The following is a 15,141-nucleotide window of genomic DNA, read 5'->3' on the forward strand; positions in this document are numbered from 1 at the left end:
CTTATTTCTATTGTGCATCATTTTCTAGTCCTGTAAATACAGGCAGCAGTGTAAATAATAGGTGTTCACATTCTAGTTGCCATGATGTGCAACCATGTATAAATGCAAGTACATTTTCTCTCTAAGCTATGATAGACATACTAATGTGTGTGTATGTATATATATATATATATATATATATATATATATATATATATATATATATATATATATATATATATGTGTGTGTATATATATATATATATATATATATATATATATACACATACACAGGATTCAAATTTGTGACATTTTATTATCTCACAATATTTTTTTTAGAAACATGAAAGATGCACAATTATAGTAGAGATGTGCACAAAGCTATGGCAACAAACAAAAACATCTATTCTTTACATCGCTAAATTCTGAGAACATAAAGGGTTGTCACACAATGAAACCCTCTTTCAATATGCTTTACTAGGGCTTATGGACAACATAGAGTGGAGTTCCATGCTTGGCACCTAACTCTATGAGCCAGAACAGAGAGTTCTTATGTAAAAGAGGATCCAGCACTGGCAGTGGTGGCCAGTCCTTGCGTTACATGGTTGGCCATTCATTTGAATAGCCATCATGTAATACTACATATATAGCCAAGTATGGTTTCCCCACGATAACAGCTGATCGCCAGGTTTTAGAGAAATCGCCTCCCATTCTGATCAATTGATTGCTAAACCTTCTAATTAAAAGGTGTCTTCATGATACAACCTCTTTAAAAACAATAGCACAAAAGAAATATACAATATGGTATATACAAAATATATTACACAGACTCTTCCTTTTTGTATTATAACTACGGAACTTTATTTAAAAACAAAATCTATGGAATCCTTTAACATTCTTTACTGTTCTTAAATAGCTTTTTTTTGTGGGGGGTTAAATATGCTGCCCCATAATATTAATGCTAAGAGTCAAAGAGGAATGTGCAAGTAATTGGTGATTTAACTAAACTTATAATGTCTGATTATTTTACGTACTTTGTAAATTTACTTCTTTTTTTTTTAAACTAGAGGTTTGATATGGCTTAATTTGTATAAATGTATAAATGTTGTATGTAATCATCAAAATACACCTTGCAATATAACTAATTAATCTTGCCGGAGGCAGCTCGTCCCTTATTAAAATTACTCACAATATAAAATGTCCAGATTTAATTGGCGGCTATTTGCATTAATTATTGTAGAACTTGATCATTTACACTTCTGGACAATGATGACTTCCTTCTGTTGTCTGTTACAGTGTTGATTTATTAAGAATCTGTTCTGTTCTTTTATTTTTAATTATGTTCACTAGGTTTCAAAGCATGAAGCTGTGAATTGAAAGGTTATATTTAAATATTTGTGCAAATTATTTATGTAAACTGGAAATTTTTAACGTTTTTCTACATCGACTTTTTTCACCTCTCTTTTAATTGATTTAGAAATCTGTATTTATATTGATTTAGCAACCATATATTAATATAAGAATACATAATATAGAATGGTTGCTCAATCCCTTATTGTTATTGAGCATCACAGAAGTATAGCGTATACCATTTTACGTAAAAAAAAAAAAAAACAACACACACATTGGGGGAAAATATGAACAAGTTTACGACAGTTTTCTAGAGTCACAAATTTTGGAGAATTTTTTACTTTTCTCAATGCTTTTCTTTCCAAAAGTGGCAAGAAAAGAGGGTGGGGTTTGACAAAGGGGAGGTGGCTCTGCCAAAATGATAGATTGATCATAATTTAGGCTGGAAACTGACGTAAATTATGCCACAAATCTATGCCTGTTCATGGCAGGCATAGATTTGTATTTCTGTTGCATGGGCAGCCGTGCACCTTTGCCCCTTTTCCGCCTACCTAAATTAGTTTAAGGCTGGTTTGAAATTCCAGTCTTAATATATTCCCTCCAGTAAGCCTTCAAACATGCAAGTGTAAAATTCCAACTTGTTGTTGGTCAATAGAGAATCATGAGTATTTTGAAAAGTCTGCTATTACACTAAGAAAAATTTGGTAGCCTTAAAAAAAGGTAGCCTTAATATGCAAATATCACATTATAGGTGACTTGATGTCCATTATCCCAAGCATATAACAGACGATCCTTTGGATTGTAATCGATTTGTGTTGTATAAGAATATTCATTTTCAAAAAGCAGCCTCGGAACAATCTGAGTGTTTGTATGAGTGTCAAAAGCATAGGATATATTAGCGGTTTTCTTATTATAGTTGTCCACAGCATACAGCACACCACAGATGACAAAACAATTTCCAAAGAAGTCCTTTTTTAATCCAGTCCGAAATGTTGTTTCTTTCTGAGTTGTTAGGTCCTGGCCATTTAACTTGCTCAGGACTATTACTTCCTGCAGAAATCCTTCATCATCAATAGCTGGGTAGATGATCCATAAGCCATTCTCATCCACAGCAAAGTCTATGTCCGAGTGACCTTTCCACCTCCATGGGGTTGCCTCTTCAAAAACTACATCATGGAGCATGGACCATGCTGCCACATATCGGTGTTTTAAATCATATTTTATTATATTGCGAGTAAACGCTCTGTTATAATAGAAGGATCCATTATATACAACGTGTCCTGTACCAATCCAGCTATAAGGAAGCTTGTAGGAATTGCTCCAACGACCTGAAAAAAAAAGTGTTTAATGAAAAACACTACTCTGAATAGTTTTTTACATAGTACGGTTGGAAAAAGACATATGTCCATTAAGTTCAACCAAGGGATGGAAAAAGGGAAGGGATGAACAAAAATTCTACACATTGACATAGGAGCTGATATTTTTTCGTTCTAGGAAATTATTTAACCCTTTATTTTAAAGCCATCTACTGTTCCTGCTGTAAACAGCTCCTGCGGTCGGCTATTCCAAAGATTCACAGCTCTCACAGTAAAGAAGTCTTGTCGCTTCTGGAGATTGAATTTTTTTTTCTCCAGATGGAGGGAGTGCTCCCTTGTCTTTTGAGGGGGAAATAATAGACTTTTAACTATCTGTATTATCTCCCTTTACTCCGTTCCTAGTCCGTTACCTCTGTTTCCTATATAATCTGCTTACTTTGTATTGTTCACAATGTGCACACACCCCAGTCCTTCACACACACCACAGGGGTAACATACAACCCTCGCCAATACTTAAATATATAAAAATGCTTTACTCATAACATAGAAGTAACAAAGCAATATACTTTACATCACATGGACAACACAACCACACACAACCACCTCCTTTTCCTACCTTCCCTGGGCACTTTGCACATTTGACTAGTAATGTGTATAAATCCAGGTCCCAACCCTATACGGTCTCCTGGTACTACACTTCTACTCAAAGCCACATACAGCACCTGAGCATTAGTCCATGTACATATATAGACTCATGCATAAATAGCATATATATAATCTACTCATCTATAATCCACATAAAATTTCTAGAATACCTCTATGTACACATATAAAGTGTGCTGTAATAGTATTATTCTTATATTTATATACATACAGAGAAAGCACACACATGATGTAACTTAGCCTGTTCCTGATGTTACGTGCTGATCGTCCAGGGCTGGCAGGAAAAAAGATAGAGCAAGCCCCAGACTTTCACATGGTCTATACGTTCCTATCTCTGAGTTGATTCTGCCCACTCTTTTGACTCCACCTTAAGACCACCCTTATACCTTCCAATGTGCATCTGTGCAGTATAGGTAAATCTATTCCCAGTATGCCCAGCTGCCTCCACATAATTAGGCAGTAGATAGGAATCTATGACCAAATGGCTTCTGAGCATACTGCCACCTCAATGGGCGAACACCCCTGAATAATATCAGTATATACTATATCTATTTACCAGATATATTTTATGTGGTCATAAGACAGAGTGTCTGGATGGGAACAATATTCTTCTGTAACAGAGGGGGTTTTATATGGAACAAGTTTTCACTACATTTTTTTGTATGGGCCATTCATATATTTATATAAGTTAATCATGTCCCCACTTAGTCGTCTCTTTTCAAGGCTAAATAGGTTTAATTTTTTAATCTTTCCTCATAACTTAGATTCTCCATGCCCCTTATTAGATTAGTTGTTCTTCTTTGTATTTTTTCCAACTCCAGGGCATCATTTCTATGAACTGGAGCCCAGAATTGAACTGCATATTCTATATAAGGCCGCACTAATGCTTTGTAAAGTGGTAATATTATATCACTGTCCTGCGAGTCCATGCCTCTTTTAATACACGACAATATCTTACTGGCTTTAGAAACAGCTGATTGACACCACATGCCGCTATTTAGTCTATGAGCTACAAGTATACCCAGATCCTTCTCAACAAGTGACTCCCCCAGTGTAGCTCTCCCTAAGACATATGATGTATGCAGATTGTTTTTGCCCAGATGCATAACTGTACATTTATCCATATTGAATCTCATCTGCCAAGTTATTGCCCAAACACTTAGTGTGTCCAAATCACCTTGCAATTCACGAACATCTTCCATAGACTGAACATTACTACATAGCTTGGTGTCATCGACAAAATAGAAATAGTGCTATAAATCCCATCCTCTATATCATTAATAAATAACTTGAATATTAGTGGTCCCAGCACGGAACCATGGGCTACACCACTTATAACCGGCGTCCATTCAGAGGAGGAATCATTGACCACAACTCTTTGGATATGGTCCTTGAGCCAATTTTAAATACGATTACAAACTATACTTTCTAAACCTATAGTCCTAAATTTACCCATTAGACGTCCATGAGGGACAGTGTCAAATGCAAAGTCCAAAAACACTATATCCACAAGGGCCCCATTGTCTAAGTTTCTACTCACCTCTTCATAAAAACAAATCAGGTTGATTTGGCAACTACTGTCCTTAGTAAAACCTTACTGGTCTATAATTACTCGGGGAAGACCTAGAGCCCTTTTTGAAAATAGGCACCACATTTGCCCCGCGCCAGTCCCTTGGCACTATACCAGTTCAATTCAATATAATATTCAATATTATACAGTATTACAATGGATATTATATTTCTGTAACCCATAATTATGCAACTGCACATAAGTTTTCTTCAAAGAAAATGTATCCATCTGTTGGTTTTCAGATATCTGACTCAAAAGGCCCTTTTACACGGACTAATTATCGGGTAAACAATTATAGGGCAATGATCGTTCCTGATCATTGCCCTGTGTAAAAAGGGCAACAATCAGCAGATGACTGAGCAAATGCTCGTTCAACTGCTGATTGTATCGTTTATGCTGCAAGAAATATTATTCTTGTTGGCAGAACATCTCCCTGTGTAAACAGGGAGATGTGCTGCAAACATGATAGAAATGTATGAGGACGAGCGTTCATAAGCTGACTCGTTGATCGGCGTTCATTTACACGGGCCGTATAAGAGGACCCTAAGATGCAGGGTAAGGTCTACAGTAAATTTTTTATCTTTTATACACGGTTACTGCTCCTTTCATGGACTACAGTGAAGGAAATAAGTATTTGATCCCTTGCTGATTTTGTAAGTTTGCCCACTGTCAAAGTCATGAACAGTCTAGAATTTTTAGGCTAGGTTAATTTTACCAGTGAGAGATAGATTATATAAAAAAAAAAAACAGAAAATCACATAGTCAAAATTATATATATTTATTTGCATTGTGCACAGAGAAATAAGTATTTGATCCCCTACCAACCATTAAGAGTTCAGCCTCCTCCAGACCAGTTACACACTCCAAATCAACTTGGTGCCTGCATTAAAGACAGCTGTCTTAAATGGTCACCTTTATAAAAGACTCCTGTCCACAGACTCAATTAATCAGTCTGACTCTAACCTCTACAACATGGGCAAGACCAAAGAGCTACCTAAAGATGTCAGGGACAAGATCATAGACCTGCACAAGGCTGGAATTGGCAACAAAACCATAAGTAAGACGCTGGGTGAGAAGGAGACAACTGTTGGTGTAATAGTAAGAAAATGGAAGACATACAAAATGACTGTCAATCGACATCGATCTGGGGCTCCATGCAAAATCTCACCTCGTGGGGTATCCTTGATCCTGAGGAAGGTGAGAGCTCAGCCGAAAACTACACGGGGGGAACTTGTTAATGATCTCAAGGCAGCTGGGACCACAGTCACCAAGAAAACCATTGGTAACACATTACGCCGTAATGGATTAAAATCATGCAGTGCCCACAAGGTCCCCCTGCTCAAGAAGGCACATGTACAGGCCCGTCTGAAGTTTGCAAATGAACATCTGGATGATTCTGAGAGTGATTGGGAGAAGGTGCTGTGGTCAGATGAGACTAAAATTGAGCTCTTTGGCATTAACTCAACTCGCCGTGTTTGGAGGAAGAGAAATGCTGCCTATGACCCAAAGAACACCGTCCCCACTGTCAAGCATGGAGGTGGAAACATTATGTTTTGGGGGTGTTTCTCTGCTAAGGGCACAGGACTACTTCACCGCATCAATGGGAGAATGGATGGAGCCATGTACTGTCAAATCCTGAGTGACAACCTCCTTCCCTCCACCAGGACATTAAAAATGGCTCGTGGCTGGGTCTTCCAGCACGACAATGACCCGAAACATACAGCCAAGGCAACAAAGGAGTGGCTCAAAAAGAAGCACATTAAGGTCATGGAGTGGCCTAGCCAGTCTCCAGACCTTAATTCCATCGAAAACTTATGGAGGGAGCTGAAGATCCGAGTTGCCAAGCGACAGCCTCGAAATCTTAATGATTTACAGATGATCTGCAAAGAGGAGTGGGCCAAAATTCCATCTAACATGTGTGCAAACCTCATCATCAACTACAAAAAACGTCTGACTGCTGTGCTTGCCAACAAGGGTTTTGCCACCAAGTGTTAAGTCTTGTTTGCCAAAGGGATCGAATACTTATTTCTCTGTGCACAATGCAAATAAATATATATAATTTTGACTATGTGATTTTCCGTTTTTTTTTAAAATATAATCTATCTCTCACTGGTAAAATTAACCTAGCCTAAAAATTCTAGACTGTTCATGTCTTTGACAGTGGGCAAACGTACAAAATCAGCAAGGGATCAAATACTTATTTCCTTCACTGTATATGACTAGAGAAATGCCAAATGTTTGTGTTTTTTTACAAAAACAAGAATGGCGGCAACGGTGGTCTCCAGCTGTGCAAATGTGTTTGTATTATATAGATGGATTACTTAGATATTGAAGCTTTGGGAGCAAGTGTCTATCAAAGTGAAATTCCAAACTTTCACTATTAGACTTTTTTTGTTTTAAATTAACGCGTTTATTATACCTGAACAGTAAACAATGTAGATTTGTAATTTATTTATATTCAGATGTTTGGACTGTATTTATTTAAAGGAAAAACTATATTTACCTTTATAATAATCACTTGGATAATATTATTTACTGTAATATACCTTATTTATTTAATAATCCTTAATATGTATTTATGTACTGAGCTTTGTTCTGGTGCTATATATATGTACTGAGCTTTGTTCTGGTGTTGCATATATGTACTGATCTTGGTTCTGGTACTGTATATATGTATTGAGCTTGGTTCTGGTGTTGTATATATGTACTGAGCTTGGTTCTGGTACTGTATATATGTATTGAGCTTGGTTCTGGTGTTGTATATATGTACTGAGTTTTGTTCTGGTACTGTATATATGTACTGAGCTTTGTTCTGGTGCTGTATTTATGTACTGAACTCGGTACTGGCGCTGTATATATGTACTGAACTTGGTTCTGGTGCTGTATTTATGTATTGAGCTTGGTTCTGGTGTTGCATATATGTATGAGCTTAGTTCTGGTGTTGTATATATGTATTGAGCTTGGTTCTCGTGCTGTATATATGCATTGAGCTTTGTTCTGGAGCTATAATTATATAGGATATATTTATAATAACAAAATTGCAGGGCAGATGGAATTGTTTTAAATTCATTGTATATTTAATGGGAACCTGTCAGGTAGTTTTAACCCCTTGAACCGCCACAATGCGGTAATACATGATCTGACAATATTTCCAAACATTCCCCTGTATGTTTTTTTCAGATGCAGCAAAATCAACTTTTAAAATGACGCACGCTATATGCTAATTACTCATCAAGGGGTCATGGGGTGGCGCCGCTATCCTGAACAGTCATATAGTCCTGACTCATTTCCATGTTTGATTGACATCCCCCTGACTGTTATACATCACTATCAGTCTCCTCCAACTTTCTCGGATGCCTTGTACTACTTGGGCATGCACCGTGCAGTGAGGTGTACTCTGCCCGGCAGCACCGCGCATGCCAGTACAAGTCAACAGTGCATCCGCAAGAATTGGAGGAAGCTACTAGTGATGTAGAACAGCCAGGGGATGTCAATCAAAATCTGGGGGCCGCCATTTCAATTTTCGCCTCAGGCAGCAGAAAAGCTAGAATCGTGCCTGGCCTGAAGGCACACGCTGCCAGTGTATGAAGAAGCAGGACACTGAGATCCGTGCTTCAAAGGTCCTTGCAGTGCAATGGAAGTAGCATGTCCTGTGCTGTGTTTATAAAATCTCTGGGTTATCTGCTCACCGAACAGTCACATCTTACACAGAGAATTCTGTCAAATCTCACTGTTCAGTGAGCAAATAACTCAGGCATTTGTACACACAGCACAGTAAATCTATGCAGGTACTGATCTGCAAGGACCTTCTAGCCACATGAATGAAGGTGCTGCAGCAGTAAGAAGAGCACTATTAACCCTTGCCTCTCCACACCTCTGATGTTGAGTTCAGGGGAAGGTGAGAGCACTATAGCTGCCAATATGTTGAATTTCTGTGGCTAGCATTATGTTGGGGACCTGTGTCTGGCATTGTATCACTGTGGTTGGCATTGTATTGAGGCACCATGGCTGGCATTGTTATGGAGCACTGTGGCTGGCAATGTATTGGAGCACTGTGGTTAGCATTGTATTGAGGCACTGTGGCTGGCATTGTTATAGAGCACTGTGTCTGGCATTGTATTGGGGAACTGTGGCTGGCACTGCATTGGGGCACTCTGGCTTGCATTGTATTGGGCACAGTAGCTGGCATTGTATTGAGGCACTGTGGCTGGCGTTGTATTGGGGCACTCTGGCTGGCATTGAATTGAAGCACTGTGGTTGGCATTGTATTGAGGCACTGTGGCTGGCATTGTATTGGGGAACTGTGGTTGGCATTGTATTGAGGCACTGTGGCTGGCATTGTATTGGGGCACTGTGGTACTGTATCTATACCCCATTGTCTGAATATTACCCAGGAAATATACAGTTAAAGGCAAAACCCTAACTCTAAATGTAAAATTAGAAATTCCTTAAACTGTTGTAAGTGTTTAATGTCAGATACAGACCGTGTTCATCTCCTTTGGAATTGACCAAAGTTGCGAAAGTATTGGACCAAGACAGTGAAATGTTTCAGTGAAACTTTCTCAATTGTAATTCCCTATAACCTGGCACTATGCATTCTGGAAGATGACTGGATATTAAGAGATAGATGGCGTGTCACGCAACTCAAATTGATATTACAAATGCATTTCATGGTCCGGCTAATAATACGTCAAAGGGGTTCGTCATGCTATTTACGAAACCTCATTTTCTAAAGAAATCGGTATTGCATCTATTTTACACAAAATGGTTTTCATGGATACAGTATTTATCCTTGGGGGAGAGAATAACTTTAATGGTATAAGGCCTCATGCACACGACCGTGCTCGTAATTACGACTCGTAATTACGAGCACGGCCGGCCACGGGCAGCCGGCCGCTTTTGCGAGCCGTGCTGCCATTATAAAGTATAGCAGCACGGCCCGTAAAATAGAAAAATAGAACAGGTTCTATTTTTTTAACGGCACGGGCACCTTCCCGTGAGAAAACAGGAAGGTAACCGTGGCTAACAGAAGTATATGAGCCCGTTATTGCGGGTCGTAATTACGACCCGCAATAACGGGTGTTTTTACGGTCGTGTGCATGAGGCATAACTGTGTGAAATATTTAGAGAATGTGCACTTTAGAGACTAAGTAGGATGAAATGATGATTAATTATGGATTCTACTGTATTCTCCTTGTGGAAAAGGGAAAAAAAAAGAAAAAAGAAAATTATTGTTCTTAGAAGTATAAAATATAGAGACTTTCTGAAATTGTTAGAACCCCCCAAAGTTGGAAAGATGTTGGACCGTAATATTGTAATATATCCTTTATATATACTGGTAAACGACCTGATGCTTAATGGACAACGTGATGTCTGGTCATGCAATTTAAACCAACATCATAATTTCTTTCTCTGGTCCGGCTAGTGTCTCCCCATTATCATAGGTTGGTTTATTATATCCTTCTTTGGGTATGTTCTCACGCTGAGCCAAAAACGTCTGAAAATACGGAGCTGTTTTCAAGGGAAAACAGCACCTGATTTTCAGACGTTTTTTGAGCAACTCACGTTTTTCGCGGCTTTTTTCGCAGCGTTTTCGCGCCGTTTTTTCGGCCGTTTTTGGAGCTGTTTTCAATAGAGTCTATGAGAAAACGGCTCCAAAAACATCCCAAGAAGGGTCCTGCACTTCTTTTGACGAGGCTGTAATTTTACGCGTCGTATTTTGACAGCTGTCAAACGAAGAAGCGTAAATTACAGGTCGTCGGCACAGTACGTCGGCAAACCCATACAAATGAATGGGCAGATGTTTGCCGACGTATTGGAGCCGTATTTTCAGCCGTAAATCGAGGCATAATACGCCTCGTTTACGCCTGAAAATAGGTCGTGTGAACCCAGCCTTTGGGTTGTGGAAAAGGCAGGCGAACAGGGTTTTTAAAATTAAGGCTTCGTTCACATCTGTGGCGGGACTCCGTTCATGGGTTCCCTCTGACCTTTCCGTCAGGTGAACCCATGAACGGAATCCAAACCGTAGGTTTCCGTTTGCATGACCATTGATTTCAATGGTGACGGATCCAGCACAACTGGTTTCCGTTTGTCACCGTTGTGTAAGGGTTCCGTTGTTTTGACGGAATCAATACTGTAGTCGACTGCGCTATTGATTCCGTCAAAACAACGGAACCTTGCACCGGATCCGTCATCATTGAAATCAATGGTGATGGAAATGGAAACCTATGATTTCCGTTTTTTTCAATTTGGATTCCACTCATTTGTTCCCCTGAAGGAAATCTCTGACGGAACCCATGAATGGAGTCCCGATGCATATGTGAACGAAGCCTAAGGGCTTTTTTTTGGGGTGTGGTTTCTCTTCTCTCTCTCCTTGGCTGGGGTGGGATGTAGATTAAGGGGGTGGACTTGATGGGTTTGTATCATTTGTAGTATATATTTCTGTAATTTTGATATTTGAGAATAAAAATATTTTTTTTTCTTAAAAGCTACATTTCAAAACGTGGTGTGAACACAACTTTATTCTTTATATGAATGACCAGGCAAATTATGATGACACCTCTCATGGGCATAACTACATTGTAGACTGATTAAACAAGACATTGTGCAGTTGGTTACAACTGATTTTCATTTTCTCTGCAGCGTTACACTATATATTGTGAATATAATATGATCAGTACACTCTAAATTGCAAGGGGCTGCGTAAGTGAAGGAATGTTGGAATTCTAGTGTCTCCTTTTCATCTCTTTAAAGCCTAAAACCTTATTTCATTTTCCTGGGAAGTAAAACTGTCTGCGATCCGTCAACACGTTTGTTACATTTCATCACTGAGTGTGTACACAAGAACAGTCTGGTTTCTGGGGCTGTTTCTGTGAGACGGCTGCTATGTGCCAACTGTCTACCCCTAGGAGACAGCCATCCTGCTAATCTTGTCTGTTATATTAGGCAAGCAGAAATACTCTGAATGAGTGTATATCATGTATTTTACAAGAAACATGGTGACAAGTTTGAAGTAAATAATGCTTTAATATCACCAACAAAACTAACTACGTCACCTTACATAATGAAGAAGCCCTGAAAGGTTCTTCAGTGTTGGAGAAAGGCACGTAAAAGCACTTTTCAACAATTTTACGGCATCGAGTCTGTTTTTACACCTGGTTGTAAAGTAATGAGAATATGCAGAATACAGCGGAAAAATACCTAACGAGATTATAACCTACATCTATGATGAAATCAAGAAGAACATGAGTAAAATGTGAAAAGTGGATGTCACAGATTCATTATAGGTTTAACGCTTCAATGATTTATTTTCACGTTCTCTTCATAAGCTTTAAAGAGGCTCTGTCACCAGATTTTGCAACCCCTATCTGCTATTGCAGCAGATAGGCGCTGCAATGTAGATTACAGTAATGTTTTTATTTTTAAAAAACGAGCATTTTTGGCCAAGTTATGACCATTTTTGTAGTTATGCAAATGAGGCTTGCAAAAGTCCAAGTGGGTGTGTTTAAAAGTAAAAGTCCAAGTGGGCGTGTATTCGGGGCGTTTTTAATACTTTTACTAGCTGGGCGCTCTGACGAGAAGTATCATCCACTTCTCTTCAGAACGCCCAGCTTCTGGCAGTGCAGACACAGCCGTGTTCTCGAGAGATCACGCTGTGACGTCACTTCCCCAGGTCCTGCATCGTGTCAGACGAGCGAGGACACATCGGCACCAGAGGCTACAGATGATTCTGCAGCAGCATCGGCGTTAGCAGGTAAGTCGATGTAGCTACTTACCTGCAAACGCTGATGCTGCTGCAGAATCAACTGTAGCCTCTGGTGCCGATGTGTCCGACACGATGCAGGACCTGTGAGTGACGTCACAGATCTGCACTGCCAGAAGCTGGGCGTTCTGAAGAGAAGTGAATGATACTTCTCATCAGAACGCCCAGCTAGTAAAAGTAGTAAAAACGCCCCGATGTACGCACCTAATACACACCCAGTTGGACTTTTACTTTTAAACACACCCACTTGGACTTTTGCAAGCCTCATTTGCATAACTACAAAAATGGTCATAACTTGGCCAAAAATGCTCGTTTTTTTAAAATAAAAACGTTACTGTAATCTACATTGCAGCGCCTATCTGCTGCAATAGCAGATAGGGGTTGCAAAATCTGGTGACAGAGCCTCTTTAATTCACTGCCCTATGACTGATAATGGTGAACAGATCTGCTGTCTTTCCCATATTGTGCATTCTGTGGACTGAATCATACTAACAACATTGTTAGGCCTCTTTCACACAGTCCTAGTATGGACCAGTAACGGCTCCCATAGAGGTGTATGAGGTCTCTATAGTACCCCCAATTTCATACAGAGGTTTTGTCTATTAGACTCCATATAAATTTGACAGAACAAAAATCGGGGTACCCCACTGAGTTTGCACGACAGAACACAGAGGCCGTACGGCTCTGTACGAGGGAGCCATGTTTTGTGGACAGGGCTCTGCAGTGTGCCATTCACACCATGCGGTTAAAAAGGCATGCTGTGGTTTTTAAAGCCACAGTATGTCTTATCTGTTGTGGTTTTGTCAGTGATTTGCTTCAAGGAGGACCCTATTTCACCAACATGGGCCCCATTGTGATCTTTGCTATGGAGTCCCTTTGCTTCATAAATTCAGCAAATACACAGTCACTGCATTAATATTTGTAGGAATATGTCATATTTAAGTTTTCTCCCTTTCAAAGTTGTGTGAACTTTTCACTTCGAAAATCAGTAGAAAATATTATTTCCCGAGGGTTGTCTACGACTATGGATAGATGTATTTAAGTGTGTTTGTGCATACAATATTGAGAATTGAGTTCACAGTAATTGGTCATTCATTAGATCAGTCTTTTGGGAAATCACATATGCTCGCTAGAATGTGAGTCAGGAAATGATGGACTGGAAAAGAATGACATCAACAGGTCCGAGTTTCCTGCACAAAACGCTGCTTTCAAATGACTGACTTTGGTTACTGTTAAGTGCTTGAGTTTTGTGTTCAGTGCTGAACAATGGTGGCAAAGTTATTGAAAAACATGTAGTTTAAATTGGTTTAGGGTTATTGATGCGTAACTACGTCCAGGTTACTGAAAGTGCTGATTGCCAAGGGATATATATATATATATATATATATATATATACACCACATTTGTGCAGTTCTTTTTATATGAGCTGGAGTAGTGTTAGGGTCTATTTACACAATGTGGTCAAATTGTGGCAAAAACGCAGCAGGACCATTGTGTGAATAGACCCTTGGATGTCTGCAAGAACCTTCCTGAGTTGGTCCTATTTTTTTTTTTTAGTTACTTTAATAATTCAGAATCATACAGATGACCTTATAAATGTTTAATAACCTTGATTTCCCCTTTCAACTGCCTTCTGACAATATATATATATATATATATATATATATATATATATATATATATATATACACATACACACTGTCCCTGTGAGAGTGTAAATAGGATGACTGGAAGCTGAAATACTCTGGGGGAGATTAATTAATACAGGTGCACTGTACCAGCGGTGCACCAGTTCCCTGCCCAGTGCAATGTGCGCCAGATTTATTAACAGGGAGCATGCCCTGTTGATAAATCTGGCATATGCTAGAAAACAATACAAGGTCAAACAGGTGTTGTTTTCTGCAAATTTGAAATAACGGGGCAGATCTACTATTGGTGTTGCACCAGAATTCTGGTCTAAGTGTCACCTTCTTTTTGACGCAAATAATTTTAGACAAATTTATCAAGATGCACCAAATTGCACCAAAATTTTTCTGAAAAAAATTGAAAAAAATAAGTCAACCAAGAGGTGGTATAAAGTTAGAAAGAAGTGTCTAAAGATGCGCCAAATTTATTATCCAGCATGAGCTACTGTGATAAATTTAGCACATCTAGTCTTATTCTATGCTGTCTAAATTTAAGATAGTATTAGTAAATCTGCCCCAATGATAGTGAATGAATTGCGACTCTGAAGCCTGTCCACATTTGTAATAGAACATTCAGCCTGAATGCCATATTTTTCAGTGTATTTACACCAGGAAACTGCCATAAATACATCGATCAATATACTCCAATCTATTTTAAACAGTCAGTGCCAGCGGGTCAGCAGGCCTACTAACTTCTAACCCTCTTGTTCTCATAAGCTCTGAACAGAGAAGTATATACTGCCCTCTACTGGTTCATGCTTTCCCTGGTTGCCCTTTCTCCATTCTTTTCTAGGAGAGAAGGTTGGCATGACCCTG

The 15,141-nt window shown here is 39.1% G+C and overlaps 1 protein-coding gene across 1 annotated transcript in view; it reads right to left on the reverse strand.

The window, feature by feature from the left end:
• Positions 1 to 1,986: 1,986 nt before the first annotated feature.
• OLFML2B (olfactomedin like 2B) overlaps positions 1,987 to 15,141 on the reverse strand; it is a 126,044-nt gene continuing 112,889 nt past the window's right edge. Inside the window, exon 9 of the mRNA XM_075832265.1 lies at positions 1,987 to 2,657. Within this exon, the coding sequence (XP_075688380.1) occupies positions 2,056 to 2,657 (602 nt within the window). The 3' untranslated portion in view covers positions 1,987 to 2,055. The remainder of the gene's footprint in view (positions 2,658 to 15,141) is intronic.

Source organism: Rhinoderma darwinii, chromosome 7, assembly GCF_050947455.1.
Source record: "Rhinoderma darwinii isolate aRhiDar2 chromosome 7, aRhiDar2.hap1, whole genome shotgun sequence".
Taxonomy (NCBI): domain Eukaryota; kingdom Metazoa; phylum Chordata; class Amphibia; order Anura; family Rhinodermatidae; genus Rhinoderma; species Rhinoderma darwinii.